At 47.1% G+C, this 22,277-nt stretch overlaps 1 protein-coding gene across 3 annotated transcripts in view; it reads left to right on the top strand.

Annotated features, from left to right (window-relative positions):
* Positions 1–14,109: 14,109 nt before the first annotated feature.
* Positions 14,110–22,277, top strand: part of GPR161 (G protein-coupled receptor 161) — a 29,875-nt gene continuing 21,707 nt past the window's right edge. For all 3 annotated transcript variants that reach the window (XM_012728996.1, XM_012728995.1, XM_004688456.2), the window contains exons 1-2: positions 14,110–14,550; positions 21,195–21,919. In XM_012728996.1, the coding sequence (XP_012584450.1) occupies positions 14,177–14,550; positions 21,195–21,919 (1,099 nt within the window). In that variant the 5' untranslated portion in view covers positions 14,110–14,176. The remainder of the gene's footprint in view (positions 14,551–21,194; positions 21,920–22,277) is intronic.

Below are 22,277 nucleotides of genomic sequence, written 5' to 3'. Positions count from 1 at the left end.
GGACTTAGATAGTTTTGATTACTTTGAGGGGTAATGGAGAGCTAGATCATGTAGAAAACTACAGTGCTTATTTTGAGTGCTTTGGAAAGCTTTTCTGAGTTCTGAGTGAAGCGGTGACTTCTGAAAACTGTTTAAACACTGCTGTGTTGTGAATGTTGGTAATGGCATATACAGGTTGACAGATCTAAAGAAGATGAAATGGACTAGTGTGGTGTAGGAGAGAGTGAGAGTAAGACATAGTTGAATTCTACCAATATTTCAAAAGTAGCGCCAACAGATTTGCCTGTGGACAGATAGGGGATATGAGGGAAAGTGAGGAACCAGGAGCGACGTCAAATTTTAGGGTCTGAGCAGCTGCAAAGTTTAGCTACCTTCACATGAGATGCAGCAGAAGACAGCCAAGCATACTTGACAGGCGAAGATTTGACATCTGGGCCCCTCCCTGGTGGTGCAGTGGGTTAGGAGGCAGCACTTGAGCTGGTCACAGCCACTTCAGTGTGAGTTCTATCCCCCGCCCCGGAGGCGACCTACATGGCCCGCCCGCTGCTCCCCTCAGCAGTGTACCTCGTTGGTCTGCCTGTTCTGCTCCCTACTCTGTCTCTGGTGAATCCTCTTACCGCCCCTGCACCTCTGGCTTGTATCCAAGTTCTGTAGGCATAAATACATCTTAAAAAAAAAAAAAAAAGATTTGGTATCTGGCTTTGAACCCACTAGGCTGGAGATGCCTGTGCCATCCGAGTGGAGTTCCCAGTGGGGAGCTTGGGGAAGAAGCATGACTTGCTTCTTTCTGGCCAGCGGCTCCTGACCAGGCCCTGCTCCAGTTGTCCAGTGAACCACCACAACCCCTTACACAGCAGCGCCTGGGAGATGTGGCTCAGCAGTGGGCTGTTCCCAGTCTGACCCAGCTTTGCTTTTAGGGTTTGCTGGGATCCCAGCTACAGACAGGATGGCCGTAGGCCAGGGTCTGTGGCGGCTCTGCCGAGTCTGCCTTCGAAAGGCTGCTCTTCTTAAACAAAGGGAATACTATCCAGGTGGCAGTGTCCGGTGACCTGGCAAAGGTAAGCCACCTGCCCCGTGTGCAGCTGGCAAGGTCACACCTCTGAGGAGGATCCTCTGCTGTGAAGTTGCTAAAATCTCTGCACAGAAATAAGGTCAAACTGCTAGGGGTTTTCCCCCTTTATCTCATGCACTTTTCTCGTGGTGCTTAATGAATGGCTCCTTCATGACTTCAGCTGGTTGTTGGTGGATTTTCTGGGAAGCTGAAATGGACCCTCCCTGATCCCTGTTGACTTGGGGTAAGTGATGGCAGCTTTCACTATCACTTGTGTGGGCCCGGGAGAGAGGCCAGTTGCTCTTTGAAAAAATCCAACTGACAGTTCATGGCTCAGAGTCCAGCTTGGTTGAGAACTGAGTGTTCTGCACACTCCCCACTGTGCAAAACAAAGCAGCAGAGTCTTATGAAGAAAAAGTTACATTTTGTTTTATCATGGCTTTATTCAGTGGGCTCAGCCTTCAGTCACCACTGTGCCCTCGACTGTGAGTGCTAACCCAGGCACCATACCACCAGTTGTCTTCACCTGTAACAGGAAGGGTTACTCCAGCGGTTTCTGTGGTTCTCCTCTCTGTTAGTGGGTGAGATCCTGTGAAGGTGGCTACTTTCTTCACTTCATGACTTCACCAAACTCTGTTCTCTGAACGAGGCACTTAACCTTCTTGAGACTCAGTTTCCCCGTTGCATGTATTGAACATTTAAGTGTTGGCAAACACTGTTTCAGCACCAGCAATTGTCAACCTTCTGATTCCTCGCTCCAGCCCTATAACAGATGCTCCTGAGCGGGAGTCTTGGCCCCACCTTACAGATGGGGAAATTGAGGCCCAAAGAAGCTCAGTTAGCATGTCAGGTCCCAGAGCCAGCAAATAGTGGAGCTAGGATTTGAACCCAGTTCCAGAGATTGTACTTTTGAAATTCTTATTTCTATATAAGCTAGCCAGCAAGGAGAGAACCACTAATGATACTTGTCATGATGAAAACAAAATGAAAGATGCTAAGAAACAGTAATTCCACTAGATCAGAAAACAACATTTTGATTAGGAGCAAATTGGTCACTTTCTAACCATAACCTTAAAATGTACCCTTAACACCTCTGACTTGCAGTATTCCAGTCTGCAAAATGGGAATAATTCAAAGAATTTTGAAGCTCATTCTGCATTCGGGTGTTTTGGAGTGTGTGTGTGTGTGTGTGTGTGTGTGTGTGTATTTACTTATACACATTCATCAACTTTTTGTGGGAAGACAAATGTTTCCAGGTTTGGTGGTGTAGGTAAGTAGAAATGCCAGAAAATGCAAAGAGGAAATGATAAATTTTCTTCCTGCCCCACCATCTTGTGTTCCCTTGTCCCTTCCTGCCCCCTGCCTCAGCCCACAGGATGTCTGTTGATGTCCCAAAGTGTTTGAAAGCACCTTCTGCTGTCAAGTTGTGTGTTGTGAGTGCTGTGTGTTTGTTTTTATCGATCTGCTGAGTTTGCCCTTTAAACTGTGTATTCGACTGCCTATCTGGGCAGAAGAGGAGTTCCTACCTCTAAAAGTTATTCAGAAGCTCAAATAAGATGATGTATGTAAAAGATGATGTATGTCTGTTGCAAATGCTATTATTAATAATAATTAAGAGACACTGGTGGAAATGGGTAAGACTTTCAAGGGTGTAGGGAGCAAGGGACATTGTGGACTGAACCTTGGGAAATGTCTGCTGAGAGCAAGAGCTTAGTTTTGGAAAGACATTGACATTCCCTGACGAAGCCCTTGTGGACAGGGTCATGGTCAGTGGAGAAGAGCCCCTGTGCCTGGACTTTCAGCCCTACAGAGGGTTTGCAGGGCTGTGAGGTGCTCAGGTTAACAGAGCTGTGCAATAGGATCTAAAGCCAGGCCTCTCCTGCAGCAAACTGACAACTCAGAAAGGGACCACACAGTTCTGGGGGTTCTGACTCCCGCTTCTTTTTCTTTCCCTGAGGCATCTTCCTAAGCAGACCAGCGTTCAGACCTACTTTATTTTTGTTCTACAGGAGCTTTTGAACTTGGCCATGGCTGGGTTTCTGGTGCCTCCCTGAGGTTGAGTGCAAAACCTGTAACAGAGTCTGGGTTGGCTGGAGTGATGCAGGCCTTAGGGTTTGCAGAGGCTAAGTCACTGCCCCATCATATTTTTTTAAAGATTTATTTATTCATGCATTTAGAAGTGGAGTACAGATCAGAGGTGCAGGGAGGAGAGGATCCACCAGAGACAGAGTGGGGAGCAGAACAGGCCGACTGAAGAAGTACACTGCTGAGGGGAGTAGTGGGTGGGTCAGGAGAGGTCTGCTGCATCGTGTGGACCATCTTTCTGCCTGGGGATTGAACTTGTGCTGTAGTGGTTGCAGTAGCTCATAGTGCTGTGCTTTAACCTTTTGTGCCACCAGAGACGGCCCACTGCCCCATCATCTTGCAGCACTTTTCATGTGAGTGCCAGGGAAGGGCACCGAGGGTGTAAGGAGGGGGACCCCGGCATCCTGGGATCCGAGGCTCTCAACGAGCTGTGTGGCCCAGTTTGTGGGTGGGACGGGGTGGGGGTTCATGCATTATCTGTTACCTCAGTGCAGAGAAAGTAGTTATTAGATCCTTCTCCCCACTTCCCTGCCACCCCTCCAGCTGGTGATTGATGTGTATACAGTGCTTTGAGGTGTGGAGATGAAGAATCCCTAAGAGTATGGCCAAAATAGCATCAGTCACCTCACCTCACCTTGTTTGAAGTGGTGTTTAGAAATAGTTTCTCGCTGGAGGGTTATTTGTTTGAACATCTTAGGTAACTGCTTGTCGGCATTTGATTTCTTTTGACGAGGCTTCGGGTGGTTCCTTTCCTGGATGCTCAGCTCTTCGTGAAAAACAGGAGGCTGTGGAGAAGGAAAGGAGCCACCATCCAGTTCTTGTGGACCTGATATCAGAAGAGGCACTCAGGCCTCTTCTGGATGGAGAGAACAGCTGTGTCTTGTCCTGTCCAGAAGCCCCTTGTTGGAGAGGGGTCAAGCGTCAGGGGCCCTTTTGAGCTCACAGCATCCACCCAATTGTCTGCAGGGTCTTGGCTGTCTCTTTGAGGGGGGCCCTGCGGAGTGGGCATCTCGGGGAAGCCTCCTTTACCTTGCAGTGATTTGTAGACTAGGACATGGGCCTCCTGCACCCCACCCCCCAAGATGGTACCTGGAGAAGAAAAGCTTCTCTATGCCTCTGTATGAGGAGAGTCCATAATACTAAAGTCCACATGGCCCTGACAAGAACAAAAGAATGAGGAAATTTCCAGAAGGAGGCTGAGGTAGACAGAGCTGTGCTGGAGGGGTCAGCACACCCTTAAAAAGTTACAGATGTCTACAGAGGTAGACTCTGGATATCATCCAAATCAGGTGTACCAGCGTATTCATCAGTATTCTTTGCAAGTAACAGAAACCCAACCAAAGGAAAGAAATAACGTAGTGACTGAGAAGAACAGAAAACTCAGGATCTCATGCTTTCTTTAGTATTTGTGGATGGGGTCGGTAGGCTAGTCTGTCCTCCCCAACAGTTCCAGCCCAGATCCTGGCCTGTGCCACCATGGCATGAAAACATAGGGTCTTTTCTCCTAAGGTAAAATCATGGTAAACAGCAGCGTGTAGGAAGTGCTCACTACGTGCCAGGTGCTCTTTTAGGCCCTTTGTATGAAAACACTCAGTCCTCACAACAACTCTATGAGGAATATGATAGTCTGTTTAGCGATTAGAAAACAGAAGTTAGCTAACTTATTTAGCCAGTAGGGCTTCAAACCCAGGTAGTCTGGCTTCCAAGTCTGTCCATTTAACCCCCGGCTGTGTAGTCTTTCAGACAATCTAAGGTGAGAGCTATGTGAGCAGGAAAGAAGTTCACTACATGTCGAGGAAAATCAGAGTTCCAGGGGAAAATACCAGGTGAAACATCCACATTTACAATAATAAATAGGAGAGGCGGGGGGCAGGGGGGATGAATCCAACTTTATGTTGTAATTCTGTCTTTGCAGTAAGGCTTTTCTAGACTTATTTATTGGAAATTACTATACAGGTACATTTATAAAACACAATAAATACCTGACTCAATAGGCTGTAGTGTTGCTATATGTTATTTTTTTTTTAAAGATTTATTTATGCATACAGAACTAGGGTACAGGCCAGAGGTGCAGGGGCGGTGAGAGGATTCACCAGACACAGAGTGGGGAGCAGAACAGGCTGACTGCTGAGGGGAGCAGCAGGCAGGCCAGGAGAGGTCTATGCCATGTGGGTCACCTCCGGGGTGGGGATCAAACTCATACTGAAGTAGCTTTAGCTTCTTAGTGCTGTGCTTTAGCCCACTGCGCCACCAGGGAGGGTCAGTGTTGCCATATGTTTTAACCCCAAAAAGATACGGGGCATACACTGGAATTGACAAGATTTGAATGATTTCAGGCTGTTGCCAGTGGCCTAATCCAGCAGACTCTTCATCTGTCTGGAAATTTTCAAGAAGACCCACAAGAACTCCAGAAGAGGAGTGACCATAATACACCGAGGTGTGTCAGTACTGACTAGTAAATGTCCACTTTCCCTGGTGACCTGTGTCAGGAGGGTCACTCTCACTGCCAAAAATACTTTGGTATACATTCAGGAAAACTCCCCTCGTGTGAGTTCTGATCCTGTTATTTCTTGGAGTTACAGCACAAGGTAATTTTATTTGGTCAGAGCAGGACATAGTGTGTGGGAGTTCTGACACACCTTGGTGTCTGGCAGTGGAACTGGCCACGACAGCCGTAATGTGAGTCACACTTGAATTTGCTTCCATGCAATGGGCCCTGGCTTGTCAGGCACTGGGTAAGCTGGCTGCCTGCCAGGAAGCCTCCCCTGGCTGGGGCATTCCACATCCTCTCTTGGTCTTTAAAGGTATGCCCCTGGGGGATTTGCTGGGGCTTGTGCCTTCCCTATTCCAGGCCTCTAGGAGAGGCCAGGAGCTTGGAATTCCCTGAATGGGCAGCTTTTTGGCTCACATTCTCCCTCTGTGTCCTGGGGAAGGATGAGCCAGAGACTTTGAAGGAAGAACGGCGTTCAGAGTCTACAAACGAGCAAGCCTGCTAATAGGCCACCAGAGAGGCACAAGGTCAAAGAGTAGTTTATCCCTTTTTATTCCTTTTTATTTCATCTCCTGAATTTGAAGTTTAGCATACTATTTTTATTCTTCCAGTAATTACCTTTATAATGCCAACACTTATATTTGACTTAACAGTGAATAAGTTTAGAAAGTCAGTCATTCAACATCGTTGACCAACAGTCCTTTTCAGGTTCCCTACCACATGCGAGGCAGGCACTTGTCCAGGTGCTGGGGTAACAGCTAGACCCAGTGTCTCTGCCCCCCTGTATCTTGAGATACTTTTACCCTTAAGAGCCTTCATCTTGCCTAGTCTTTTAATTTTGTTTTTTTCTTTTAAATATTTATTTATGCATACAGAACTGGGGTACAGGCCAGGGGTGCAGGGGCAGTGAGAGGATTCACCAGAGACACAGCGGGGAGCAGAACAGGTTGACTGACAAAATACACTGCTGAGGGGAGCAGCAGGCAGGTCAGGAGATGTCTGCCGCACCATGTGGTCACCTCCGGGGCAGGCAGGTATTGAACTCATTCAGAAGTGGCTTTAGCTTCTTAGTGCTGTGCTTTAACCCACTGTGCCCCACGGAGGGCCCGCATTTTGGTTTTTAAGCTCTTGAATTAGCCATTTTTGTTCTGTTGCTGGTGTTTAGCTTTTTGAATTTAAATTTCTTTCTTTCTTTTTCCAGTCCTTATTTAGATTTAACCATCTATTTTACCATTTTCTTTTCTCATCTTTAATTCTTGTCCCCTACTTCTTTATTTCTGGATTTGGATGGACCTGAAGTAAATAATTCATTAAGGAATCATTTGTGTACATTCAGATTTTGTTTGACTCAAATGTATATTGCCCTCTTTGGGGATGATGTTATCAAACTTCAGGGCAAGAATTCTTTTCCTTAGTGTTTCAAAGAGATAATTCTACTGTTCTCTGTCTTTAAAAGGGTAGGCTGCTTATTTGATTATTGCTTCCTTATAGGAAAAGTTGCTTTTACTATTTCCTCTCTGTGCTGCTGTTTGTCAGTTTTCCTTTGATGTGCCCTGGAATTGACTTTTCCTAGTTTGTTCTCTGATTGTGATAGATTGATACTTTTCCATTCTGAGGATGCCTTTCTTTTCCTTCTTTCGTCCCTCCCTCCCTCCTTCCCTTCCTTCCTTCCTTCCTTTCTTTCCTAAAATCATTTTTCATGTTTAAGTCTAGAAAAGTCAATCATGCCTTTAACTGTCAACCTGAATATAGACTATGTAAGTCCGATCTCATGGACGTTGCATGATTTGACTAAGTGACTGAAACCAAACATAAAGTGACTTTAAAGTAATTTTAAAAGCTGCATTAATCCACACCCCAAGAAGCCCACATGAAGGTGACTCCAGACCTGCTCATGGCCCTCACAGCATGTGGTCTCACCTCCCATGACCCGAGGTGGCTCTGCCCCAGCTCTGCGCTGTCTTTGCCATTAGGGTCATTAGGAATAGGTTTTTCTTCCCAGTGTCTTGTGAAATCAAAGCAGCTTTCCCCAGAAATCCTCCCTCCCGCCCCCTGCAGATTTCCCTCCTGACCAAACCGCCAGAATTGCAAGGAGAAAGGGGATACATTAGCTCAGATCAGTCAGCGCTGGTTCCCAGAAGCAGCACTGGCATCAGCCTTCTCTGAGTGTCCGGACTGGACACCAGAACAAAGTGACAGTCTGCAGAAGGAGGGAAACTAGATTGGTTATTGGGCACACCTTGACGGCGTCTGCTGCTTTCATTCTCTAATCTCTCCTCTTGCTGCTTTTACTGACATTACATGTTCGTCTCTTATCCTTGACAAATCTTGACCTGTATTTCATGTTTTAATTTTCTTAATCTTCCTGATTGCATTCTGAGTAATTTGCTTAGAGGTCTTTTCCAATTCACCACCTTTCTCTTGAGCCAAATCTGCTGTTCAGCATACCCACTGGATTTGTGATTTTGAAGACTCAAATGTTAGCTCCAGGAAGTTCCATTCATTCTTTTTCATGATGTCTTGCATTTTCATTACGGTGTCTGCTTCTTTCCCTTTTAAAGCCTTCCGTGGTATGTGTTTTATAGTCTTTCATATTTTTCTATTCAAGTTCTTGGAATGTCAGTCCTGTTTTTGTTCATGGGCTGTCATGGTGAATGCTGGGCAGTCATCAGGTGTTTGGTGAGTGTGGAAATTCACAGCAGCACCATGTTGGGTCTTGTGCTAACATTGTTTTTTTTTTTTTTTTTAAAGATTTGTTTATTTATGCATGCAGAATGGGGTACTGCCAGAGGTACAGGGGTGGTGAGAGGATTTTCCAGAGACAAAGTGGGGAACAAAACAGGCCGACTGACAAAGTACACTGCTGAGGGGAACAGTGGGCAGGTCAGGAGGTCTGCCATGCCATGTAGATCACTTCTGGGGTGGAGATTGAACTCATGCTGAAGTGGCTTTAGCTTAGTGCTGTGCTTTAACCCGCTGCACCACCGGGGAGGGCCCATTGCATTGTTTTTGATATGGATTTATTAGCCTGGATTGCTGCATCGTGAGATTGTATACATTTATTGCCCTTGTCTACGTGGCACATGACTGATTTCTCCTGGGGAAAAAATAATTAGTGCTCTACCCAGAGCCTCAGGTAAATGGCTGTTTTTGTCCCTTCCTTTTTCCAGTAAAAGGAGGTTTTCTAATCCCATTTTCATACAGGGGCAGATTTTCTAGAACCCACTTTTACAGAGTATTGGTGAGCTTTCTGTTGTCACCCCCAAACTCACTCTTTCACATAGATGCCTCAGCCTTAGGGGGCGCCAAACTTGGCCTGAACTTCTCTGGTCACCAGTGTGAGATTGTAACTCTGACTTTGAGTTTCCTCTCTGTTCTTGTGACCTGTAGATCTCTTTCTCTCTCTCTCTTTCAATTTTGGGTCATATCTAATACAGCATTCAGTGAATTTGAGGTAGGAAAGATGCATCACTCAAGCCCATCTTGCTGCTACAGGATTCCAGTAATAAGTAAGGTAATACTGTGTGTTACTTGGGTGAAGTAGTTCTCCCTGATAAAATACTTCCTATTCATTCTCTCTTTTGCCTTTTATTTTATATTTTCAGTCTCTTAAAATTTCTGACTGCATTCTGGGAAATTTCCTTGTCCCTATTTTTGAATAGTGAATTCATACCTATATCTTCAGTAACCAAGCTGACATCACAGGGTTCTTCCTTATCTTTGGCCTTTGATAAATTCCTATGTCCTTTCTCCCATAGTAGGAAACGTGGTTCCCAACTTAAACATGTTTGTTCAGTTGCTCTGCATTCAGCATAGTTGTAAAATGATATCACTGACAACATCTAACTTTGTGAATTTAGCATTTTTTGGGTACACAGAATATATACCATTAAGTATATTCTAACAAATATCAAATTTAAAAGTTATTTCACTAAAGTAGTTTCTTTGTATGTTTACATTACCAATTGGTTAGGCTTTTTTTTCTGTTTGCTATCAATTTTGTGTTTTGGTTTTTTTTAGAAAATTGATCAAAGCAGACTTTAATTTTTTATCCTCCTACTTGAAAGATTTCTGTTGTCCGTGAGTTTCCCCAACCGTAGCATTGATTACAGGTTTACAGTCCTAAGGTTAGTAATTTCCTTCTCATTTATCTAATGATCAATTTTTTTTTTCTATTGTGGTGTCAGAAGTGTCATGATGTATTTTTATGTTTTCAAGGAACTTCCTAAAAATTCAGTATATACCCCAGTGTGAATAATAATACTCACTACTTTGCACAGAATTCAGGATTCTGCATATCCATGGAGCCATGGATTTGAGCTGAGAATCTTCACCCACTCTGTCTCTGGTAAATCCTTTTACCACCCCTGCAGCTCTGTGACTTCAGTGGTACAGTGGAAACAAATTTGTTTCGGGTTAGCAGGGTATTTCATTTAGAAGAAAATCCTTTTGCCATTGGTTCACAGGATTCCCCGAAAAAAATTATGGCTTTTAAGCTTTTCTTTTTTCAAAAGCAGCAGTTACATAAGCGGAATATTGGACTACTTTTAAAAACATGATAATAGCAAAGGATTAAGATATCCATCACATAGCCAAACTAACCCCACCTTAAACCTGTGGAGCACTGCATCACCCCAACAAAGCCACAGGTTTTATCATATACACCAACCAATGAACAAGGTTAATCTCATCACTTCTCTTACACAGAATTTTTAAAAATCGACTATACTAGGGCTCTCCCTGGTGCCCCAACGGGTTAGGATGCAGCACTTCAAGCTGGCTGCATAGCTTCAGTGCGAGTTCGATCCCTGGCCCCGGAGGTGACCACATGGCGCGGCAGACCTCTCCTGACCAGCCCGATGCTCCCCTTAGCAGTGTACTTCGCTGATCTGTCTATTCTGCTCCTCACTCTGTATCTAGTAAATCCTTTTACCACCCCTGCACCTCTGGCTTGTACCCACAGTTCTGTATGAATACATAAATAAATCTTAAAAAAAAAAAAAAAAACCTACTATACCAAACAGCATTTTTAGCACTGATATACAACCCCCCAGTACAATAAAGCAAAGACAAAAGCATTTATCTTGTTAGGAACAAGATAAATCATCACTTATACACCTCACACTTTATTGCAATTTAACTTTCATAGTTTGACATTGCTTTCATAAGAGTCTTCCAACAATTTTAACAAAGGTTTTTTTTTTTTTTTTAGATAAAGAATTTTTTTTTTTAAAGATTTATTTATTTGTGCATACAGAACTGGGGTACAGGCCAGAGGCTCAGGGGCGGTGAGAGGCTTCACCAGAGACAGAGTAGGGAGCAGAACAGGCAGATTGATGAAGTACACTGCTGATGGGAGCAATGGGCAAGACAGGAGAGGTCTGCTGTGCCATGTGGGTCACCTCCTAGGCAGGGATCGAACTCGCACTGAAGCAACTGGCTCACTTGCAGTGCTGCACTCCAATCCACTGTGCCACCAGGGTGGGCCCTCTCTCTTCATTTTTAAGGAAAGTTGTAAATATTTTCTCTCATTTTATCGTTTGTCTAATGACTCAAACTCTTGTTATCTTAACCATCATATTATCATTTGTGCAGTTAGGAATGGCATGCAGTTAAGGATTTATTTTGAAACACCAATTAATCATTTATTTTCAACAGTTAACAAAATCCAGAACTCACATAAAATGATAAACCCAGAAATAACCCTAAATAGAAGAAGAATGACCTCTAAAGTATATCCCAGGAAGCTGGAGTAACTAACATATTGCATAACTGAATCAAAATTCAGCATATTTTAACAGCTTGGAAATGTAGACCAAAACGTACAAAATAAAATTTAGTAGAAACAACATTTTGTATTTGAACTTAAGAACATTTGTTTCATTAGTGCAAGGTGGGAGACACTCACCTTCACAGGAATCCTTGTATAAATGCATTTCAGGTGACCATGTACTTTTATAAACTCAATAGGATGACGTAGTAACTAAAGTGAATGCATTGTTAGAGTGAATTCTAGGGGGAGATTACCTTGATCATGGAGAAAGTGACCTCATTGTAATTGACATTCACATTCCGTTTCTAGAGTGGTAGCTACATTTTTGGGGGTCTCCAAATCAAGAGGCTCATAGACATCCCTGAGCAAGTCCAAAGCAAGGAGTCCAAGTTAGTGAAGGGTCTGGAAATCATGTCAGGAACTCGGGAGTATTAATCTGGAGAGAGGAAAGCAAGTAACTTTTGAAGTATTTAAATTCTGTCAAGCATAGGAGGGATTAGAATTATTTGGTACTTGCAACATTGTGATTCATAAGGAAAATATATATTTGATCATTCAGTTCCTGACTCACACTCCCAGAATCTTTGGAATTTCTTAAGTGTTGAGAGGAATAAAAGTGTCTTTTTGTTATGTTAATGGGAGACATTTGGAAGCCCCTAAGGATGAGGACTGGTTGCCAGAATCGACCACATGATTAGAGGGTTAGAGGTTTCAGTCCACTCCCAGGCCTCCCAGGCCACCTGGAGAGGGGGAGAGGGACAGGCCAAATCACCCATCAGTAGTCAATGAGTTACTAATGCCTAGAGTAAGAGAGCCTCCCAGAGGAGGGGCTTGTTCGTTCATGAACACTTGAAGATGCTGAAGATGCTGGAGGGAGACCTAGAGAGGCCATGGAAGCTCTGTGCCCCTCCCCCATCCTTTGCCCTGGGCCAGCTTCCATTGGACAGTATCCTTATGCAATAGGCAAGTGACCTAGTGACTACACAGGTATTCTGAGTTCCTTAAGCCACAGGAGTAAAATACCAGTTTCAGAGGAAATGGCTCACTGATCTCTAGCCAGTTGACCAGAAGCAAAGGTAACAGACGGGGTTTGCAGCTGGCTGAAAGAGGACAGTCTTGGGAGACTGAGCTCTTTTTCTCTGGAACCTGATACTGTCTTTCGCTCTATAGTATCAGAGTTGAGCTGACCTGTTGGATACCCTGATGATGTCTGAATATTGCTCACTGATTATGGGGAGTCACACACACCCACACTGGAATTAGATTTTACAGCCCTTTTCAGAGCTGCGTAGGACCCCTGGTGACAACCTACTGCAGTCAGGCTCACGCCAAAGCGAAACTTCCAACTGGCCTTTAGGTCTGCCAGTACGAGGGAGGCACCCTCCTTACCCTACCACTCTCTTGTGGAACCAGGTGTCTGGTCAGCCGTGAGGCTCAGGGGAAGGCACTGCTATGTGTCTGCAGTTGGGCATTAGAATCCTTATCTGATTTATGGAAATCAATCTTTCCTTTCTTTCTGGTATCTTCTGTTTGTGAAGAACATGCACAGGTGGGGAAAGCGATCTGCAGGAATTTTTGGCTGATTAAAGTCAATGAAAAATTTGGAAAAACATTAGTCTGTAGTATTTAATGTTAAAATATGTCAACCTTGAGTTCTAGCCAAGAGCCCGAGCCAGTTTCCTGAGAGCAGGAAATGTACCTCATAGAGAATGGCATTTTCGGGCCAAGACCTCAAACTGTGCCTCTATTCACTTACTTAGTGCTATGCTTGGGTCCTTATCCTCCTTCACCACACCTGATGAGAGCAATAACCATGTTTCATTGTGAACTGTGCTTAGTCAAGCCTGGCCCAGAGACCGCAGTAGTACCAGAATTTTCTTACCCACTTCACTATGCACAGAAGTTGAAGAGGCATGGGTTTAAAAGGCCAGTGGTGGGCCTGAGATTCAGCAGTTCAGTAAATTCTAGGTGCTGGTGATACTGCTGATTCAAGGGCCCACTGTGAGTTGCCGGGGTCTCACAGCAGCAGTCTACAATGTGTCCCCCATAAGCCGCTTGTGACAGAAACACCTTCCCCTGCATCTTCCTGCTAGTTTAAAGTGCCAATTCCTGGGCCCTCCCTGGTGGTGCAGCAGGTTAAAGCACAGCACTAAGCTAAAGCCACTTCCGCATGAGTTTGATCCCCGCCTGCCCCGGAGGTGACCACATGGTGCGGCAGACCTCCCCTGACCTGCCCGCTGCTCCCCTCAGCAGTGTACTTCGTAGATATGCCTGTTCTGCTCCCCGCTCTGTCTTTGGTGAAGCCTCTTGCTGCCCCTGAGCCTCTGGCCTGTACCCCAGTTCTGTATGCACAAATGAATCTTAAAAAAAAAAAAAGTGCCAATTCCTGGGCTGCTCTGAGTTCTGGGACCAGAATCTCTAGGGGCGCAAGAGTGGAGCCCAGGAATCAGCTCCTGAGCTAGTGCTGTGACCTTTAGTACATGAAAATGTCAGGACCACTGGCCTTGCAAAAATGGACAAATGGATGGGGTGGTTTAGGCTGGGCAGTGGCTGCATGACCCTGGGGGTACAGTGAGCTACACACACTTGGTTGTAGTAAGTAGGCCACTAAGTAGAGCCTGGCGGGCTTATCTTCCCTGGGCGCTCAGGGTGATCTGGGTCTTCTCAGCTCCGTAAAGTGTAGATGCTGTGATTTGTTGATTCGCTTACCCTGGTTTCCTTCTGTTTTCCAGTCGTCCAGCATGCTCTGCCCACCCCACGGCGAGGCGCACTGACCATGAGCCTCAACTCCTCCCTCGGCCACAGGAAGGAGCTGAGCAACCTCACTGAGCAGGGGGCCGGCGAAGGGGGCATCATCGTCACCGAGTTCATCGCCATCATCATCATCACCATTTTCGTGTGCCTGGGCAACCTGGTCATCGTGGTCACCTTGTACAAGAAGTCCTACCTCCTCACCCTCAGCAACAAATTCGTCTTCAGCCTGACCCTGTCCAACTTCCTGCTGTCTGTGCTGGTGCTGCCCTTCGTGGTGACCAGCTCCATCAGGAGGGAATGGATCTTCGGTGTGGTCTGGTGCAACTTCTCTGCCCTCCTCTACCTGCTCATCAGCTCGGCCAGCATGCTCACTCTTGGGGTCATTGCCATCGACCGGTAAGTGTGTCAGCGGCTTAGAGAACTGAATGTCTAGGGAGTGTGTGCAGGGTGCAAGGGGGTTATCTCTAGAGGTCATCTGAGTCCATGACCTTCAGGTTGTTTGAATTCTAGGAGGATGTCAGGAAGCTGCTGACGGAGAATGAGACAGTGGAGTTCTGCCTCTTCTGCTATCCCTTCAGTCTGAACCCCTCTGGTTTTATCTGATCTGTATTTCATAGTTTTATTTTTCTGAAAGGGGTGTCTGTCTGGGCCCTCCCTGGTGGTGCACCGGGTTAGGACACAACATTGCAAGCTACCTGCAGCCACTTTAGTGCAAGTTCAATCCCCGGCCCCGGAGGTGACCCACATGGTGCAGCAGACCTCGCCTATCTCTCCTGCTGCTCCCCTCAGCAGTGTATTTCATCAGTGTGCCTGTTCTGCTCCCACTTTGTCTCTGGTGAATCCTTTCACTGTCCCGTACCTCTGACCTGCACCCCAGTTTTTCTCCACAGAAGTAAATTTTTAAAAATGTAATAAAAAAAAAGTATTACAGAAAGGAAAGTACCATAACTCCATCAGTCAGAAGCAATTATAGTTTACGTGTTTAGTATATCTGTTTCTAGTGATTTCTGACTGTATAGACTTCAATTTAAAAACAGGTTCATGGCCGTGAACCTTTCTCCCTCATGCAAGATCCTTCAAAAGCATAAATTTTAATGAATAATTAGTATTCCATTTATTACAGTTCCCAGTTAGCTTACTATTTTGTATAACGCTTTGAAAGAACAGGTATGTTTTAGATATTGTGTTTTTAGTAAATGTAAACATACCTCCAAGATTCTCCATATATATAAAAAGGCAAGTTGCCCTTTAGAGGGTTTTCAAAATCCCATCAAGACTGACTGTGTAACACTAAAAAATAATTGGAAATTGGTAGTGGGGAGGAATAGGTCTCACTATTGTTTTAATTTTTTATCCTTAAAAACATTAATTTTTTAATATCTTCTACTGGGCCGTGGGTCCTACAGAGTAAGGGCAAACACCATCAGAGCGGATGTGGGGAAATGGTTTTTAAGTGTGTCTCGCAGAGCTGTCTCTATATATGGACGCTTGGTAAATAGTGTCAGCTGGGGGAGGTACGGAATTGCTTGCTTGGATCTGGGGTCTAGATAAGGGAGGGTGAAGTTTTTTTTAAAGACTTATTTATTTATGCTTATAGAATGGGGTACAGGCCAGAGTTGGGCAAGAGGATTCACCAGAGACAAAGTGAGAACAGAACAGGTAGATGTACTGAAACACATTGCTAAGTGGAGCAGTGAGCAGGTCAGGGGAGGTCTGCTGCGCCATGTGGGTCAGCTGGGGATCGAACTGGTGCTGCAGTGGCTTCGGAGATCTTCATAGTGCGGAGCTTTAACCCGCTGCGCCACCAGGGAGGGTCTGAGAAGTTTTTCACCAGCATTTGTAACAAATCGTCAATCAGGCTGTCAAAATGCATCCTCTGACAGAGGGTTTGCCCCTTGCAGCGTCTTATTCTTTCACACTGATGTCTTTGTTTGTCTCCAAGAGGCCGGGCGCTCGTTCCTTGGAGTGGTAGGATAGGACACAGACCTTGCCCTGCCAGAGTTCCCAGTTTAGGGGCAGGGGCTCAGGGCCACTGTCACTGTGAACACAAAGCAGAGAGAACCAACCACGTAACCTGCTCCGCCAGCAGCAGGCTTGGGTGCTTCTGGGGAAAGGGAGCGTTGAGCTAATTCTTGACGCTCCAGGCATGTGCGTGCGGATAAGCCCGCTCCAGTGGAAGGACCGGTCTCTGCCATCATCTGCTACACATTTACCGAGCACTGAGTGCGTACCTGGCACAGCCGTAGGTGTGAGGTATACAGCTAGGTAAATACCGCGAAAATTCAGAGTAGGGGAAATGGGCGCCTTCAAATAATTTCAGGACCGCGTGATATTGACATAGCCTGTTTTAGGTGCTGTGAACCCACAGAGGAGGGGGTGAGACAGAAGGGGTGGAAATAAAAGTGTGTGCTGCAGGTGGTGGCTTCTTACTCTGCAGAGGGGAGATGGCAGCAAGAGGAGGGGACACATATGCCACACTGGCACTACATTCATCTCCTAGAGCTTCGATCCACGCCCCAAGACTTCCCAGCCTGACGTGGGGTGACTGAGTGCTGGGCCTGTGGGACTTCTGCCTTGCTGGACTGGACGGTCAGGAAAGCCTCATGATGGCAGAAAGCACTGATGTCCTCCTGATGGGGTCACAGCGCTCCAGCCAGGTCTTTAGGACTCCTGCATGCAGACTGCTAGAAGGTTGGTGTCTGCGAATATTTTCATGGCAGACATAAGAATTTATTTATTATTATGGGTCCTTCATGTGGTTTAATAATACAAGTGGAGAAAAATGAGGCCAGTGGAAGTGAACTAACTAAAATAGATTTCTTAATAGTCACTTGCCGGCCCTGCATGATGCTGTCAATCACCATTTATTCCAGGAAATGCTCACAAAACCCAGTTCATCCAGTTTGGAAACAGACAAAGTAAGAGTTTGAGAACTAAAGTGAGCTCACCCAAGTTCAGACATGGGGGCTCATATCACCCCCAGTTCAGAGATGCTACTGGTCAGGTAGCATTTCCAAAGGGCAGAGTCCAACAGGAGTTAGCTCAGCTCAGATGGCTCCACCTTAGCCCTGCTGACGTCTGGGCCTGATAATTAATTCCTTGTTGTGCTGTGCTGTGGGGTGCTCAGGGATGGTGAGTGGCACCCCTGGCCTCTGCACCTAGATGCTCAGCACCTTCCCAGCTGTGACAGCCCCAAGTATCTAGCATTGTCACCTGTCCTCAGGGGCCCAGAGTCAACAACGGAGAACTCTCACAGAAGAAACCTGTCAAGCCAATTGACACATGATTCAAAAGATCCATCTTGAAGCCCCAGAAAGAGACAGCCAAGACAGAGAATGAAAAGAGCTGGCTGGAGTGAAGTTCATCAGTGAAGAGTCAATGTCTTAAACTAACCAGATAGGAATTGGAGGTGTCATTGGTCCTGGGAAGAGGTCTACTGAGAAAAATCCATACTGTGCATTCCTCTTGCTTTGCTGTGAAGCTGCTAAGGCTTCAGGTTCATTTAAAATTGTTCTCATATTTGCTTTCACACTGAGCTGGATGAGCTTCTAAAAATGGCATTTTTAAAAAAGATTTATTTATTCATGCATACAGAACTGGGGTACAGGCCAGAGGTGCAGGGGCAGTGAAAGGATTCACCAGAAACAGAGTGGGGAGCAGGACAAACAGATCGATGAAGTACACTGTTAAAGGGAGCAGCGGGCCGGTCAGAAGGTCTGCTGCACCATGTGGGTCACCTCCGGGGCAGGGATCGAACTCATGCTGAATTGACTTTAGCTTCTTAGTGCTGTGCTTTAACCTGCTGCCCCACCAGGGAGGGCCCAAAAATGGCATTTAAATAGTTAGAATTGTGAGGTGAGTAGTTTTAGTGAAGAAACTTGAACAGTGTAAGTTAATGGGTTCACTGAGGCTTAGATTTTGTTCCTGTACTTAGTAAAACTACCTTATTAAAAACGGGTAAGGCCCTCCTTGGTGGCACAACGAGTTAGAACGCAGCACTGCAAGCTGGCCACAGCTGCATCAGTGCAAGTTCTATCCCCGGCCCCAAAGGTGACCCACATGGCGCGGCAGACCTCTCCTGTCTCGCCTGCTGCTCCCTTCAGCAGTGTCCTTCATCGATCTGTTTGTCCTGCTCCCCACTCTGTCTCTGGTGAATCCCCCTCACCGCTCCTGCACCTCTGGCTTGTACCCCAGTTCTGTATGCATAAGCAAATAAATCTTTGAAAAAAAAAATGGGTCATTATCAAAGTGGTTGTCCTCGTGGCAGGACAGCTGAGCATCTGGAGTCCTCATGTGCATTACCCCTGAAATCACAGTACTCTTTGGGGCCCCAGGATCATACATGGACTCAGGTCTAGAAACAACTTAGGGAAAAGATCAAGAACTTTGGAGGATGGTTCAGTGGACAGAAAGCCAAGAAAGCCCCTTCATTTTGGCCTCTGTTAACTTGCAGGGGAGTAGGGAGTTCCATTTGTTCCCTATTTTCCTTCAAACCTACACCCAGGCCTAAATGAGGGGGAGCTTTATAAGAGCAATTTCATATCTATGGTGGAAAAAATGTCAACCCATTTTATCTTCAACTCAGCAGATGTGGGGGATGTTTAATCTCTTGGTGAGCTGAGAATTTATACATTTCCATGTAATACAATGCACATTTATCCCCCAAGTCCCCTAAAACCAATCCCTGTGGGACTCAGCTGAGAGCCATCACGGTCATGATCCCACTGGAATTGCTCCTGCCCAAGACTTAAGTCAGTAAAGGATATAAATACTGTTTGTTACAATAAAGTCTTGCCATAAAATAATAACAACAAGGTGTTGACAATAGCCAGAGGATATGTTACAGAGGACAACTTATTCATCATAATTATTTTTATGACTCCCAGCACAGGGCTGGTCAGGGGAGCCAGGGAGGGCTGACATTCCCCAGGCCTCCCACACTCAGCGCACTGTCACCCAGGTCGTGTGAGGTCAGAAGACCAGCACACAGAGCAAAGCAGGAATCTCTGGCTGTTTCTTTTTAAAAAATGAAGGAAACCTCCCCAGAAGTGCCCCACCCCCACCCTGGTCGTGAAATGTGAAGATGATGTTACAGGTCCATGTTCTGGCTGGCCCTGTGACAAGGGAAGGACCCCCATTCATTCTCCCAGAAGGACCCTGGTCCCCTGTGGGTCACAGCGGCTTGGCAGGCACTCAGACAAGCTGTACATTGGTTTCAAGGAGGAGTTGGAGAACTCAGTGGCCAGAGATCAGTCGCATCCCAGCTGCATTGCAAGGATGGGCATGGCCAGGTCTTTGCCTCCCCCCATTCTTGGGGTGGACTCTGCCCAGTCCTGTGACTCCCAGTGCACAGATGAAGGTATTGATGCTCCGAGGTCGTCAGTTAGCCAGCCACCCTCACAGAGCTGCCTCCTGAATTGGGGGACCCTTTGTCTTGTGTGCGTCAACTCTGGAATTCCTAGAACAGGGTTCCAGCACTCCTTGTGTTCCTCGCCTTGGGCTTCAAACCCAGAAACTTGTTTTTTCCGGTGGCTGTACATCTCACGGGGAGGCTTCTTCATAACAACATAGATTGAGGTCTCCCTGGTGGTGCAGCGGGTTAGGACACTGCACTGCAAGAGGCCGAGGCCACTTTAGTGCAAGTTCGATCCCCACCAGGTGACCCACATGGCACGGCAGACCTCTACTGACCTGCTTGCTGCTCCCCTCAGCAGTGTACTTCGTCTGTCTGCATGTCCTGCTCCCCACTCTGACACTGGTGAAGCCTCTCACCACCCCTGCACCTCTGGCCTGTATCCCAGCTCTGTATGTATAAATAAATAAATCTTAAAAAAAATAAATCAAACATAGATTAAGCTGGCAGGGGGCATTTAAGGCTTTGGCCCCTGGCCCTGAGCTGCTGGTGACCCAGGTTGGTCCTGATGGAGGAGGTGGCTTCACAGGTGCTGTGTGAGGCTGGTATTCGTTTGGTAGCATCTCCCTTGGGTTAAGTATCTGGGTGGAAGGAGGGTGGTGACTCTCCATTCCGTGGTTTAAATCTCCCCATGGTTCCAGGTGAAGGGACGGTCCTTGCTGCCTACCAGCCCGGCACCCTTGGCCCCCAGTCTCCCTGCTCCCCTTCACTCTCTGCGGTGCCCTGGTGAGCCTGTGCTGCCTTCCGTCCTCACACTCACCAAGGCAGCTTCTCCCTCAACAGTTCCCACCTGTGGCCTCCCATCTGCGGGCCACTCTGGCGTCTGGATCACACACCCCACTCATTTGTATCCCTAGGTCTCCAGGCCCCCCTTCTTCCTAGTAGCTGAGGAATGAGCAGTCACCCAGGGCTATGGACTCCCAAACAAGATGGTTGGCTAAGAGTTGTGTGGCAAATCCACCGGGGTCTGCAGAGCCCAGTGGCCTAGGTTCCGACTTGCCTCTTCCCTGATATGGGCAGGTTATATATCCTTTTTCTGCTTTAAGTCCTCCATGAGCAATGAGGGCGGTGATGCCCACTGCTTCAGCAGGTTGAGGGCTGCGTGTAGCTCCGGCCACCCCAACGCTCACTCTGCTGTGTGTTCCTCTCCCTTGCATCTCCCCATCTGTTCTTCAGTCCGTAGGACAGGGCTTGGCCTGGAAATGTTCACTGAATGAACAAACCCTGTGGTCCTCAGATGGTCCATCATTCTAATGACCCTCTGAAGACCGGTCTGAAGGGAGGAATGTTGGCAGCACAGATGAGTCTCAATGTGTGATCTCTCAGGTCTCCTGCCAATGCCCCGAGATCGCCACTCCCCTTCCCGAAGTGGGAATGGGTCCTGGCATGGTGGGCTCTCAGAAGCCACATGGCCTATGCTGTGTGTTCTCCTTGGCACCTGGCTCTTCACGGAGGACGTGCCTTGTGAAGCCTGGGGACACAGTACAGTCTCTGACCTGTTTGGGGAGGATGAGGAGGTGCTAATTTCAGAAACTCCAGGGCCAGGTCAGCACAGCCCCCTGCCCAGGAAAGCGGGGTATTCCCACCCTGATATGTCTTCTCTCACCTTGTGTTATCTTTTTTCTAGCTACTATGCTGTCCTGTACCCCATGGTGTACCCCATGAAAATCACGGGGAACCGGGCGGTGATGGTGCTCGTCTACATCTGGCTGCACTCCCTGGTCGGCTGTCTGCCGCCCCTGTTTGGCTGGTCATCCGTGGAGTTTGACGAGTTCAAGTGGATGTGTGTGGCCGCCTGGCACCGGGAGCCCGGCTACACGGCCTTCTGGCAGATCTGGTGCGCGCTCTTCCCCTTCCTGGTCATGCTGGTGTGCTATGGCTTCATCTTCCGCGTGGCCAGGGTCAAGGCCCGCAAGGTGCACTGTGGCGCCGTGGTCATTGGGGAGGAGGACGCCCAGCGGACCGGGAGGAAGAACTCCAGCACCTCCACCTCTTCCTCGGGCAGCAGGAGGAACACCTTTCAGGGTGTGGTCTACTCAGCCAACCAGTGCAAAGCCCTCATCACCATCCTGGTGGTCATTGGGGCCTTCATGGTCACCTGGGGCCCCTACATGGTGGTCATCACCTCGGAGGCCCTCTGGGGGAAGAACTACGTGTCCCCGACCCTGGAGACCTGGGCCACGTGGCTGTCCTTCACCAGCGCCATCTGCCACCCCCTGATCTACGGGCTGTGGAACAAGACAGTCCGCAAGGAGCTGCTCGGCATGTGCTTTGGGGATCGGTACTACCGGGAGCCGTTCATGCAGCGGCAGAGGACTTCCAGGCTCTTCAGCATCTCCAACCGGATTACAGGTAACGCAGGGACTGTCAGAGAGCAAGGCCTGTCCTCCAGATGGAGTGCCCTGAGGTCCTCACAGCTGTCCAGGCTTGGGTGAGGGTCAGTGTGAGTGGCCTCAAGGCTCAACGCTCAGGTTTCCTGGGGTAGGGGGCTGCTTGGAGTGTCCACTCTGACCGCAGTAGCTTTTGGGAGCTCAGCTGCTCAAGGCTAGGGAGACCAATCCAGAAATGCATTCTCTGCTGTGAAAGTATAATTACTTTTTTTTAAAAAAATAATATAACAGTTTATTTTTACATCATTTTGTACATTTTTTTTTCATCTCAATTGTAATCCCCGTGGGTTTCCCATCACCGAGTCACCCGTGTGCCATCA

This window comes from Condylura cristata, unplaced genomic scaffold (genome assembly GCF_000260355.1).
Source record: "Condylura cristata isolate star-nosed mole 26May11 unplaced genomic scaffold, ConCri1.0 scaffold00024, whole genome shotgun sequence".
Taxonomy (NCBI): domain Eukaryota; kingdom Metazoa; phylum Chordata; class Mammalia; order Eulipotyphla; family Talpidae; genus Condylura; species Condylura cristata.
This window is presented reverse-complemented; position numbering and strand designations above follow the sequence as displayed.